The 14121-nt window shown below is 38.9% G+C and overlaps 1 protein-coding gene across 1 annotated transcript in view; it reads right to left on the bottom strand.

Moving 5' to 3' along the window:
* CCDC141 (coiled-coil domain containing 141) overlaps positions 1-14121 on the bottom strand; it is a 209784-nt gene that overhangs the window by 135788 nt on the left and 59875 nt on the right. The window contains exon 5 of the mRNA XM_065880955.1: positions 11701-11954. Within this exon, the coding sequence (XP_065737027.1) occupies positions 11701-11954 (254 nt within the window). The remainder of the gene's footprint in view (positions 1-11700; positions 11955-14121) is intronic.

Consider the following 14121-nt stretch of genomic DNA (forward strand, 5'->3'; position numbering starts at 1 on the left):
AGCAGAGGTAACAGAGGGGTTCTTTCCAACTTTTTCATTTGACTAGATGAGACGTAAGCATGTTTTGTAGGTGCGGGGTACTGAAGATGCATTAAGGAAAGGTGAGGCAGGAATGTATACCAGAAAGAGTGGGAAGGTGGGAAGAAAGCACTACTGATCTTATCAGCTTTGGGCAAGAAAAGGCTAGTTTTTTCTTGTTGAATGATCCAGTCTCACCTGACCCCTACTGGGAGATAAGAATGAGGAAAGTGAGAGAAGTGAATAGGACCTTCCCAGAGCGGTGTCAGGCACTATCGGCAGGTCTCAGGTTACCTCACCCAATCCTTATACCTCCTATGATGGAGGCAGTTGCTTTTTCAACAGATAAGGAAACTGAGCCCCAGTCAGGGTAAGCAATTCATCTAAGGTCACACAACCAACAAGAGGAAAGTCCTACAGGTCAAGGCAGAAATGCCATAGTCAGAATTCATGCTTCCCTGTCTAGTGTTTTTTCTTCTCATCATATCCATCTGTAGAACCAAAGGATTCCAGGGAAGAGGAATGTTTCTTATTACACTATGTTCACGAATGTTCTTAAGATAAAACTAAAATGCAACACTATAGTTACAGAATCTAATTCTAACATGGCAGTAAGCCCTGTGAATAATCGCGGGGGCTCAGTGGACATACTGCGGTAGAGAGGAGAACGGATGTGTGGGCCAGGTCTGCCAGAAGGAGTGCCTTAGAGGAATAGGCCGGCTGCGGGCAGAGGTGACAGCAAGGACAAACTGAGAATTCCAGTTCCCAAACAGCAGGTGCCAAAGACAGGACTAAAACACGGGGGACACAAGCAATAGAAAAATGCTTTCTGACAACAAGGATAAACAACTCAGGTGGCAAGAAGGTGAACTTTTGCTGCAGCCCAAAGCTAGGCATCACACTGCCATAAACCATCACGGTCTCTTTATCTGCAATTTGTTCTACAATCCAAGACCAGATCTTATTTTTTGATCTTTGTTTAAAACTATGCTGGGGGAGGTGAACTAGCAATAAGTAATTCAAACATCTTAACAGAAATGCTTAAGGGAAGATGAAAATCTCTCCAAATCACTTTCATTTTCTTTTCCATGTGCAGAACAGTTTTTTTTGGTTTTGTTTTTTTTGCGGTACGCGGGCCTCTCACTGTTGTGGCCTCTCCTGTAGCGGAGCACAGGTTCCGGATGCGCAGGCTCAGCGACCATGGCTCACGGGCCCAGCTGCTCCGCGGCATGTGGGATTTTCCCGGACCGGGACACAAACCCGTGTCCCCTGCATCAGCAGGCGGACTCTCAACCACTGCGCCACCAGGGAAGCCCCAGAACAGTTTTTGACGAATAAACAGTTACTATTAGAGACAAAAAACTGATAAAGGAGGAAAAAGACATCAGTTATGTATCTTCTTTAACTCAAGATGTTTTGATAGTCTCTTTTCCAATTATCAAAGATGCACACATATACAAAGGTATTTTCAATTATAGTTGATGGCCTCAGGTGACAGTTCTAATGTCTACTTTGATTTTGAAGGCATGTTAGTATTATAACAACCATTTTAGCTCCCGTAAGATTTTGTTCTTTTTCTTTTTTACGGTAGGGAAACCAGTTGTCATTATTTTGTATTAGGAAACCTGGTCAAATGTGCTCTGTATTTAACTAGGCAATAACCAGACTTCAAATAACCATTAGCTCCATTAGGTGATAACACATATTAGGAGAAGAGGCATAGAAACGTGTCTCTGATGATTGTACTTGAGGGCTTGGGAGCAGAGAAAGAAAAAGAATTCCTGCCCAAAACGTGGCTTGGGATGTATTCTGGGACTGATCTAATTATTGGCTTGTTATTATTTGGACTTCATCTCAGAGACTCTAGGAGGACAAAGCACACAATCTTCTTTTGTGGAACTTGAAAGCCCTCCATGACTTATTGAAGTCAAGTGGAAGGTATTAGTATCTCCTCAACACATGATCAGATCCCAGTATTCTCTACTGATGTGCAGTAGGAAAGCTAAAATATGTTGTTTGTCTTGAGGCAAAATTTTTGTTACTTTAACAGCTTCACAGATAATCTATCTCCCTGTCTGGAACCATAATTTTATGTATTTAATTATTCTACTTGTGCTAACATATTTGTCTTCTGATTATTTTGACTTGTCTTAACATATCATTTCTCTTCTCACATCTATATTTCAAGAAAAATGGCACTAAGGACTTCTTCCCTTCCCAAGACTGCCCTCAACTCTTGTTTGTGTTTAGGCAGCTTCTTAACCTCCAACTACTTAAACAGTCGAAACTATTTAGTCCAATGAATAAAATCAATACAGTAGTAGTCTCTGGACCTAAATTCTATTTCTAGCATTAACTCTGAGTCATTGGTAAGAATCTTACCAGCAGTGGAAGGAAGTCTTTTTATCAAGAAGGAAACAGAGACCCAGCCGAGTGTCCTGTTGATGTGCATCTCTGCCTAAGATACCTAAGGCATGGTTTTCCCAGTATAACTTAGGGTTCCACCCTAAATGATCTGGAGCCATTCACTGTGTGTGTGTGCGTGTGTGATAGAGAGAAAGAGAGAGGGAGAGAGAGGAACATACAGGGCTACTTGGGAGTGAGACCAAAGTCTGACATTTTCATATTATCATCCCAGATCCTAGGTCATGCAGCCTAAGGGGGTTCATACTGAAGCTTTGGCCTAAACACCCAGTTGTCAGAAAAAATGAGAGCCAGAAACTATCATATTGACAGGATAAATAACTGTTACATTTTACAGGATGTTTTAATCCTTTTAAAGTGTGCCATTTAGTTTGTTTGCTTTTCAGTTGCCCTATAAAAAGCATTAAAATTAACTGGGCCTCTTTGCTTGTCTTTGGGAACCATGAAAATTAAGGTAGAGGAGAGAATGAGTCCCACTCCCTGCCCAGTATGGGGTGGCAGTGGTGTTGAGAAAAGGAAAGCCAACCATCTCCACCACCAGAGGCAGGGAAGAAAAAGAGCTCAGGATGGTGGAAAGATACACAGGCAGCCCTGGGGCTTAGCAGACAGCTCAAGTAGCAGCTGCTAACTTTGTCACACAATGGAAGTCACACACACACCAAACAGCTTTGTCATCAGTCTTATCACTGCTGAGAAGGTAATTTAGTCACAGTGTGTGTCCTCCAACCCTCTTACCAACTTAAGTAACTGTGCCCAATTAAAATGTTGTGAAGCCATCAGTCCAACTGAATGGTATACTGAAGTGAAAAACTAAGCTTAATGAAAATGTAATCAATTACAATAGGTATAAATGAGCTAAAGAAATAGCTAAAGGGTGGAGAAAGGGAGAGGAAAATTGATTTTTAACTTAATCTTACAAATAGAGTTGACCTTTTGAATAAAGTAGGCTGGATACCAAGCCATGAAATGGCATTTATTCCCCCTCCACATAATTTTAGAAAGCTAAGATTATCTAGTGATTTAGAGAATTGGTATGGGATCTGGGTAATATGTAGGATTTTAATGTGCTGGTGATTATCCAGTAAAGCTCAGAAACTAACCATCGAAAGATGTAGTGATATGGTGAACATTTATTGAGCACTTACCATATGCCAAGCCATGCTCTAAGAATATTTACATATATAATCTTATTTATTTTTATAACAAATTTATAAATAGACACTATTATTATTCCCATTTTACAGAAAAGGAAACTGAGGCACAGAGGCTGAGTAACTTACCCAAAGTCATAAAGCAAGTAAATATAAAAGTTGGGATTGATATCCACACCATCTATACCAGAGTCCTCTGTTACTACCTTTGACATGCAGTGTCATTGAAAGTAACGGTAGTAGCAAGCATTCTAATTAGGAGGGGGTTCTATTGCTTTCAAAATCACGTTTCTCCTACAAACACTTTAAGACACTTTGTATTTACCTTGGCATAACTTAGAGTGAATTCTAGAGGCAGCCTATGTGCTAAAATGAAATTCTGTGATAAATTTTAATCTATGAGTGGTTGGAAAGTCATGTATATCTGTTACTGGATTGAACTATCAGATACCAGTATCCAATAATAAGATAATTCAACCCTTATTTAAGCCTTATGCCACCCAATGTTAAAAAGCTATATTCATGGGAAGCGGGGGGAAGATAAATTAGGGGTTTGGGATTAACATATACACACTACTATATATAAAACAGGTAAACAAGGACCTACTGTATAGCACAGGGAACTATACTCAATATCTTGTAATAACCTATAATGGAAAAGAAGCTGAAAAAGAATATATATAGAGAGAGATAGATATACACACATATATATGTGAATACCTTTGCTGTACACTTGAAATGAACAGAACATTGTAAATTAACTATACTTCAATTAAAAAATTAAAGCTAAATTCAAAGAAAGATAAAACTTTGCTATGTTGTAGCCACTAAGCTAGGCACTTTTGTTACCTCGTATTAATTTAAGCTGGTCAACCACTCAAGTTCTAAATCCTAGTTAGAAGGTAGCATCATACAAAGGAGAATATACATGCATGTGCACACATCTGTGAGCACACACACACACAAACACACAGAATTTTACAGTTGCCCGGCAGGTACAAGACTGGTGCCCTAAGGCTGTGCTTATATGTGTCATCACTGATACCATTTAAATTACCTATTAACAAAGAATATGATTACATATGGTTACATGATTATGATATACATGGTACTCAAATTATAAAAACTTCCAAATGTGAATTCTATTACCCATTTTTCCTCCCACAAAGATGGGTATCTTGTAAGCATATGTGATCTGGGTAGTAAAAATATTATCTGCCTTTATGTCTTATTTAATTCTCCTAGATGTCCTTGATACTGTCTTGTAAAAAGAGACCATGAATAACCTAGTTTTAATTTGTTTGTCTCAGTTATTCCTGACTGGAGCAATTGAGAAAAATTACATTCATAAATCTTCTTGCCAAGATAATTAATTATGCACGAAATACTCCAAGCTGCTTCTGATTTTCATTAATGAAGCAGATTATCTGCAAAATAAGACGAGGCTGGAGCTGGGAAAAAAGGTCAGCTGCTCATCTTTAAATGTAAAACAAGTGCACTTTTTTACATCTGAAAACAATGATAAAGAGAGGACATGCTATGATTATGTTTTTCAGGCTATCACGTCCCAATTAAGACAGAAAACTATGTGGTCTTCATCTGCCTTTTTTTCTGCAACTGATGTAAATCTTAAATTGCCATCATTCTGGTCACCTAATTTCTTTTCCAAAGGAGAATTAGCTAAACTACTATAGTTCAAAAGCATTAGGCTATAAGCATTTAGAAACAGAGAAGCACTAAATGCATCTTTTAAATGGCTCTTATGAGAAGATGCATTAGATATTCAGACATCCACATTATTATTCATTAGTAATCTTTGCTCTAATTCTCCGTTTAATTTTCCTTCTTTTTACACGGTTAAAATGATTGACAAAGCTGATATTTTATTAATGGAAGGTTTGACAGCTTCTATGTTCCCGTACAGAACTGACAAAAATATCTTTACCCTCCAATGAAGCATGTGCCTCTGTGGTTCCACAATGTTCTAGGCTTATCAGGTAGATCTTCTGGGAACATGATAATCATAGAACTCAAATTATTAACAGAGTTACACTCAATTTGGTGTCCTTGCTGCTATTCTTCCCCATTGCATCATCAACAAAACTTTAAAATAGAACATTCAGGAAAAACTTGAAAAGTTAGGTAAGTTAATTATGCTTGTACCTATCTGGATTTAAAAATATTTCCTTGCTCACATAATTACCAACACAGTAAACATCAATTATTGTTTCTAATATTGAGAAACTGAAGAGACTCTACTTCTTCATCGGTAAGATATTATTTAAATTGTGCTATAGTCAAATAGTGACATACTACATGAAAATTATCTATGGTACTTCTGACATAAGACTATGTCTATGACGTGTTCAATTTGATATTAGGTAATAAGATAGTATGCATAGGTTAATTCCATTAGTTTTTGTTTGCTTGTTTTGTTTTTTCTTTAATAAATGTGTGTGTGCCTGTGACTACGATCATGCTTGGATAAAGGTCTAAAAGGTGGCAGCATGTCAAAGGCTAATCGCAATTATCTGTATGGATACTAATCTCATCTACAGTTTTAACTCATTAATAAGCGAACATTATTAAGTCACAAGCAGAAAATAATACAACTATATTCTTGTTTTAAATCATTAATTGAGTGCCCATTGAACAGTATGGCTAAGATTATAAAAGTGACTTGTACTTGATCACACCTTGTGAATGCAAAATAAATAATGAAATTAGCCTTTAATGCGAGTCTTTATGTGAGCAAAGAAGGGTAGGACTGGGGGGGTATGCAATGGGTTGGGCCTTCACTGTTCTTTTCAGACATGATGATAAAAAATGTTAATACTAATATAGCAGTTTTCATGTGCCAGGTACAGTTCTAAGCACTTGACATATAATAACTCATTTGATGATTCTAACACTATGTTGTAGGTACTATTACATCACATTTTACAGAAAACAACCTCAGGGAGGTTAAATAATTGCTCAGTTACTCAGCTGGCAAATGGTGCAGTCAGGATTTGAACCTAGGAAACAATCTGGCCCCAGGATCTGTGCTCTTACAAGCACACAGAAACAACAGTGACAGTGATTATTTACTCGAGCTGCTGTCACTGGTATTAGCAAAAGAAAGTGTAACATGGGATGTTTTAAAATTAAGAGCCTTAAATTTTATATTTAAGGAAATGACATTTATTGACCAATTTTTAACATTTATTTGGTCTCGTGATCTTTTAAAAATTTTGATTGAAATATATTTGATTTATAATGTTGTGTTAGTTTTAGATGTACAGCAAAGTGATTCAGTTATATATATGTTCTTTTTTAGATTCTTTTCCATTACAGGTTATTATAAGATATTGAGTATAGTTCCCTGTGCTATACAGTAGGTCCTTGTCTATCTATTTTATTAGTAGTGTGCATATTTTATTTTATTTTATTTATTTATTTTTTGCGGTACGCGGGCCTCTCACTGTTGTGGCCTCTCCCGTTGCGGAGCACAGGCTCCGGACGCGCAGGCTCAGTGGCCATGGCGCGCAGGCTCAGCGGCCATGGCTCACAGGCCCAGCCGCTCCGCGGCATGTGGGATCCTCCCAGACCGGGGCACAAACCCGTGTCCCCTGCATCGGCAGGCGGACTCTCAACCACTGCGCCACCAGGGAAGCCCAGTAGTGTGTATATTTTAATACCAAACTCCTAGTTTACCCCTCCTCCCCCACCTTTCCCTTTTGGTAACCGTAAGTTTGTTTTCTATCTGTGAGTCTATTTCTGTTTTGTAAATAAGTTCATTTGCATCATTTTTTTAGATTCCACATATAAGTGATACCATATGATATTTGTCTTTCTCTGTCTGACTTACTTCACTTAGCATAATAATCTCTAGGTCCATCCACGTTGCTGCAAATGGCATTATTTCATTCTTTTTAAGGCTGAGTAATATTCCATTATGCATATGTACCACATCTTCTTTATCCATTCATCTGTCGATGGACATTTAGATTGCTTCCATGTCTTGGCTACTGTAAATAGAGCTGCAATGAACACTGGGGTGCATGTATCTTTTTGAATCATAGTTTTCTCCTGATATATGCCCAGGAATGGGATTGCTGGATCATATGGTAGCTCTGTTTTTAGTTTTTTAAGGAACCTCTACACTGTTCTCCATAGTGGCTGCACCAATTTACATTCTTAGCAACAGTGTAGGAGGGTTCCTTTTCTCCACACCCTCTCCAGTATTTATTATTTATAGACTTTTTGATGATGGCCATTCTGACCGGTATGAGATGATACTTCATTTGTAGTCTTGATTTGCATTTCTCTAATAATTAACGATGCTGAGCATCTTTTCATGTGCCTGTTGGCCATCTGTATGTCTTCTTTGGAGAAATGTCTATTTAGATCTTCTGCCCATTTTTTGATGGAGTTGTTTGTTTTTTTGATATCGAGCAATACGAGCTGTTTGTATGTTTCTGAAATTGACCAATTTTATTTAAAATAATATTTATCCTTAAGATTATTACTAAATTGATTTTGGTTCTAGACTATTAGGAGTAGAGTCTAAGTGAAAGCCTGGTTCTTTTAACCACAACTGTGCATCTTAAAGCCTTACTATACCTATGGCAGCCTCCAAAAACTAAACAGTATTAAGAAACTTAGACACGTATAACAACAGTAATGCTAAACTCAGGGGAAAGAATAGGAACCGAATGAGAAAGAATTCGTAAGTTGTAAGGTTTAACCAAGCAGAGGGAGGACAAGGAAACTAATATTTATTAAGCATCTTTTAAAATGGTAGGCATTGTACTACATGTTTTACACATGTTATTTCATTTAATCCTTAGAACAACTCTGTGAATTAAGTGTTATTATTTCCAATTTAAAGATGAGACTTATTAAAATAACAATGAGGTACCACGATGCACCTATCAGAGTGGCCAAAGTCCAAGACACTGATAACACCAAGTGCTGACAAGGATGTGGAGCACCAGAAACTCTCTTTTAAAAGTGGTACAGCCACTTTGGAAGGCCATTTGCCTGTTTCTTATAAATATACTCTTAGCATATATCATCCAGCAACTGTGTTCCTTGGTATTTACCCAAATGAATTCAAAATTTATGTCCACACAAAAACTTGCACATGGATGCTCATAACAGCTTTATTCATAATTGCCAAAACTTGGAAGCAACCAAGACGTCTTTCAGTAGGTGACTGGATAAATAAACTGTGGTCCATCCAGACAATGGAATATTATTCAGCACTAATAAGAAACGGTTATCAAGCCATGAAAAAACATGGAGGAATCTTAAATGCATATTAATAAGCAAAATAAGACAATCTGAAAAGGTTACATACTGTACAATTTCAGTTATATGACATTCTGGAAAAGGCAAAACTATGGAAACAGTAAAAAGATCAGTTGTTGCCAAGAATTAGGCAGGGAGGGATGAAAAGGAGGAGAACAGAGGATACGTAGGGCAGTAGAATTATTCTGTATACTGCAATGGTGGATACATGTCATTACACATTCTTTCAAATCTATAGAATGTACTGCACCAAGAGTGAACCCTAGTGTAAACTATGGATTTGGGGTGATAATGATGTGTCAATGCAGGTTCATCAATTGTAACAAAAGTCCCACTCTGACGGGGGATGCTGATAATGGGGGAGGCTGTGCACGTATGGGAACAGAGGGTACCATGTACTTTCCACTCAATTTCTCTGTGAATCTAAAACTGCTCTAAAAAATAAATTCTATTTAAAAAAAGCACTCCCTCAAAAAAAGAGCACATACTTCCACCAAAACATGATACCCCATAAGTTAGAAAACTCACCAAGTCAAAAACCTTCTGTAATACCTTACTTTAGTTATTATCAAATCATCTTTCTGATTCTAGGGTTGGCAAGGTATCTAGATCTCCCTCAAGTATATGACTGGATTAGATAGTTCATTTTGAATCTTCATGTGATTTTTTTTTTTTTTACTGCACAGGATAAGTGGATGAGTATTGCCACGGTCTTGAAGCAGAATGGCAAAATTACTACCTTAAAAATAAATAAATAAAACTTACTGTAGCTGCTTTTTCAATCTTGGGAAATTGTCCAGTGTTTGGGAAGCCTCTTTGCAGATAGAATGTCTCTGGATAAGAGAGGTTGTGGTTTAAAAGGGATAAACTACTCTGTATGATAAAGTAAGAGGAGTTTTTAGTGTATTCTTGGAAGCACCAGAGGCAGGGTTTGGGGGTTATGAATTCAATAGAAAGAAATAAGAGGAAGGTTCTTTTTAAGGGGACAGCAGCTCTGGGAACATGGTGTCAGGTCAGGATTAGGGGAGAGAGAAAAGGACAAAGAGAGAGAAAGAAAGAGAGGGAGAGAGTGCCATATGATATGGAGGACAAGGAACTTTGGAGACAGTTGTCTGATAAACAACTTTAAGTTTATTCTTGTCCTGAGCATTAGTTCTCCTTTGTTATACCAGAATCAACAGTTAAAGACTATTGCATTGGATAACAGCATTCTGGGTAATGAGCATATGAAGGTGGGGTGGGGGAAGAACTAAATTGGGGAGGCGCTATGGCTTGGCAGGCAAAGCACAGAAGAAGCAGGACAGTGAATGGTAGCAGTCAAGACAAAAGGGCTGAAGGTGGAGGTGGGTTGGAAAGTATATAGTGACTTAAAGGAGGAGATGACAAAATGCAAGCCGACTGTATGTCTGGAGGTGTCTGCATTTGGGTGTCTGCTCTATGTCACCTCCTCAGAGAGGCCTTCTGTGATTCCTTCTCTGATTAAAAGTAGACCAACACAAGTCAAAATTCACTGCCCTAGTTGATCTTTATGGCACTTGTCATTGTTCATTTGTTTATCATAGGCCTTTCTCATCACACTAAAACAGTGGTTCACATCTGGGGGCAATTTGCCCCCCAGGGGACAGTCAGCAATGTCTGGAGACCTTTTTTGGTTGTCACAACTAGAGTATGTTCTACTGGCATGTGGTGGGTAGAGGCCCTGAATGTTGCTCAACACCCTAGAGTGCCCAGGACAGCCTCCCCAAAGGAGTTACCTAGCACTGGCTATCAATAGAGCTGAGGATGAGAAAATGCACTAGAAGGAAAATTCCTGGAGGAAAAGGACTTTATCTTGTGTGTTATGTATCCCTAGTACTTATAATAGGATCTGGGTACACAGTAGGTACTCAATAAGTATAAGTCGAAAGGTTAATCATTTAAATCCTCATTTTTCCAGCTTGAAAGAACCAGTTTCTCCTGGACTCATATTTGCTACCAGCTGTATGTCTATCTCTCCAGTTCGGATCAGAGGAATAATATAAAATATATGAAGAGACCCCTTTCCTATGCATCCAGACCAGGAGATGTCCTTCCACATCATTTCTCTCTGAAAATTCCCTCCAGTTAATCTGTACAGATTAAAGCATGGGCTTGGGGCAGTTATAAATATAGCCATAAATATCCTACCTATTTGAGTTGGGGGTTTGCAAAGAGAGTTCTATCTACGCTTACTCTCAAGTGATCGGGACACAAGGAACGCACAGCAAGCACATTGACAACTGACCAGAGCTGGGCCTGCAGTCTGAGTAATGAGCTCTAACAAGCCTGCAAACTCATCAACCTCCCACCCCAAAGCCCTCTAACCACTGAGCATCCAGACGTAGGCCAAGGTCATCTTTCTTCATTGGTGCCAGGCTACTCTTCTAAGAACATTATCTCTATTTCGGGCTGACAGACTTTTTCACTGGCATCAGCAGCATCATGCCTCCCCAACATTCAAGAAAATTGCAATGAACTTTTCAGAATTTCAAAGAAATGTAACTAAAGGTAGTGACCTGGACAGAAGCACGAAAGAGAATCCAACAGTAGGACCTAGTCATTTTCAAAACTGCTAGGGGGTATTCTCCCATTTAAAAAATCAGTATTATAATGAGAAGAAATAAAATCTTTGTTTTTATATTACTTGCTTGGGAAAACAACTTGGTAGTCTGAATCAAAGACCAAAAGATTTGACCATGATGACTGAAAAGCTGCCCCAGGAAATGGCTCATCCACATGACAAGCAAACTTCATTAGACAAGGTCAGGGCACCATCAGTGCCCCTTTGGGTTACCTGACTTTCTTGTTGGTCCCACTGACATATCTGCAGAACCTGACTCAATTCCTTCTGCTGTTGCTTCAGGTACTTGTCTAATTGCCGTCTCCTGTCTTGGAGAAGTTCAAGAAGACTGTCAATCTTCAGGCAGCTGTTTTGAGCTCCCTGAATCATCTCGGGATTCACAATAGGTCCATCACACTTGATTTTTTCTATGAAGTCAGTGAGTTGTTGACTTTTGTTTAAAAGGGCTAGAGATCGTTCTAAGAGTTCTAGAAGAAAATTAGAAAAAAGAATAGTGATATGAGCAAGTTTTTATATAGTAATATTTGGATTCATCATATAATTTAAAATATATGTAACCTTCTATTAAAAATAAGGAATTCAAATGTGTAAACATAAAATGCCTCCAATACAACTGGTCAAATACCTTGGCCTAATTGCTATGGTGCTAACTGCCAAATGGTAGGATGCCGAAGTTCAGTGATGGCATAAATCAGTACAGGGGAGTGGAAAGACTGTGAGATTTGGGCACTGGTTCAGTTGGTTTTTAGTGGTGATATGCTGGTTAAGGTGCCTACTCTCCTTGTAGCACTCTACATCCTGAGGTGATTGGACTAAATCTGAGGTTTAAAGGCTAATGCCTGCAGTAACCAAACAAAAGCTCAGTGAATATGCGGGCCAGGTACCCAGACGTCAGGGACTATGACAAAGTGGAAAATACATGACCAGTCTCACAGGATCTGCTGTCACCCAGTGTCGACCAACTGTGGACATGAGGGAACACAGGGTCAGTGTTGATGGGGCTTCCAATTTTTAAAGAATTATAAACATGGGTTTTTATGTGAAAGCTTCTGATTTTTAACTTGTGTAATTGGTATTTTTTAAATTAAAAAATACTGAAGGATCAACAAAACATGGCTCTCTGGCAAATGGGCCACTGGTTTGCGCTCTCTGGAGTAGACAGCATTATTGGTGTGGGCAACATCTGGTAGAAACGGGAGCTTAAGCCTGAAAACTGAAGGACTACCAAGGGAGAGAGTACAGATGGGGGAGTTGAGAGTAGCACTTTGAGGGTCCCCAACCTCACTTGGGGATCCATTGGAAGAGCCCTTGGGAAACTATCCATCCCCCACAAGCCAGAAAACGTCACCTGTTTCCTGGATTTGTGCAGTCACCTCTTAATTGCATCTCCTCTCCAATCCATTTCATCCATTCTCCATATATTAGAAAGATCATTTCTAAACACACACACTCTCTCTCTCTCTCACACACACACACACACACACACACACACACACACACACCAATGGCTTCCCAGTGTCTTAGAATTAAGGACAGACCCCTTAACATGATTTCAGTTCTGGCATGGTCTGGTCCTTATTTTCCCTTTCAGATTGTCTCAACCTCTTTACCTCCATCCATATCTTCTTTTAATACCTCACACATGGTATACTCCTTGTTGCCCCAGAACTTTTTACTACATTCTCTGCCAGGGATACCATTCTCCTCAACACATTCCTTCTCCACCTTTATTCTACTCATACTTCAGGTCTTAGTCAGTTCCTCAAAGGACAAACCAGACTGGACCAAATCCTCCTATTAAGTGTTCTCATAGCCGGATGTTCCTCTCATTCACAGCTGTTATCACAGCTATAGTTCTACATTTATGCATTGGGTTAGCTGACTAAAATCTGTCTTTGCCACTAGGCTCCAATGCACATATGAGGACAGGGACGGTGACAGTATCCTCAGCACTAGCACAGTGACTGGCACAGGGGAGGTATTCGATAATTTTGTATAATGCTAGAATGAAATCAAATGTATTAAAAGAGGGGGAAGAATTAGAGCTATAGGTGCTAGAGATCAGCAGTCTGCCAGAGATGTAAAAACAGAGATGTTGGGAAGACTTGGGGTTTTGTGACGGGTAAGTGATAGAAGCCAAGTTACCAGGTTGAGAAGTGGGAAGGCAGTGATGAAGTGAAATCAACAGGAAAGGACAATCTTTGAGACATTTGTTGTTAGAAGAAAAAAAAAAAGGATAGACTGTCAGCAAGGTTGAATATACTGCTTTTTATTTTTAGATGGGAGAACTATGAAGAACACCCAGAAAATAAGCATGTCACACTATTAGAAATGGACTTATCAGTGCTAAAAGCCATGCATTCTGGTTAGTAGCTCAGTGTTCTTCCCACTGCACTGTGGCACTCTCTTTAGCATTCTAGCATCTGACAGCTAAACAACACAGCAATGACTGTGGAATTTGGGTCGATTGTCTCTTTAAACTGACACCTTTTTTTGAGAGATGAAGAGAGACTGAGATAAGGGAATATGCTGTAAAGAGATATTTTGAGATAAAAAGGAAAGAATTTCAAACCGTTTATGCCATATGACCTAGATCTGTCCAATAAAGTATTAGATGGTGTTATCTGCTATGAG

This window comes from Phocoena phocoena, chromosome 7 (genome assembly GCF_963924675.1).
Source record: "Phocoena phocoena chromosome 7, mPhoPho1.1, whole genome shotgun sequence".
Classification (NCBI taxonomy): Eukaryota; Metazoa; Chordata; class Mammalia; order Artiodactyla; family Phocoenidae; genus Phocoena; species Phocoena phocoena.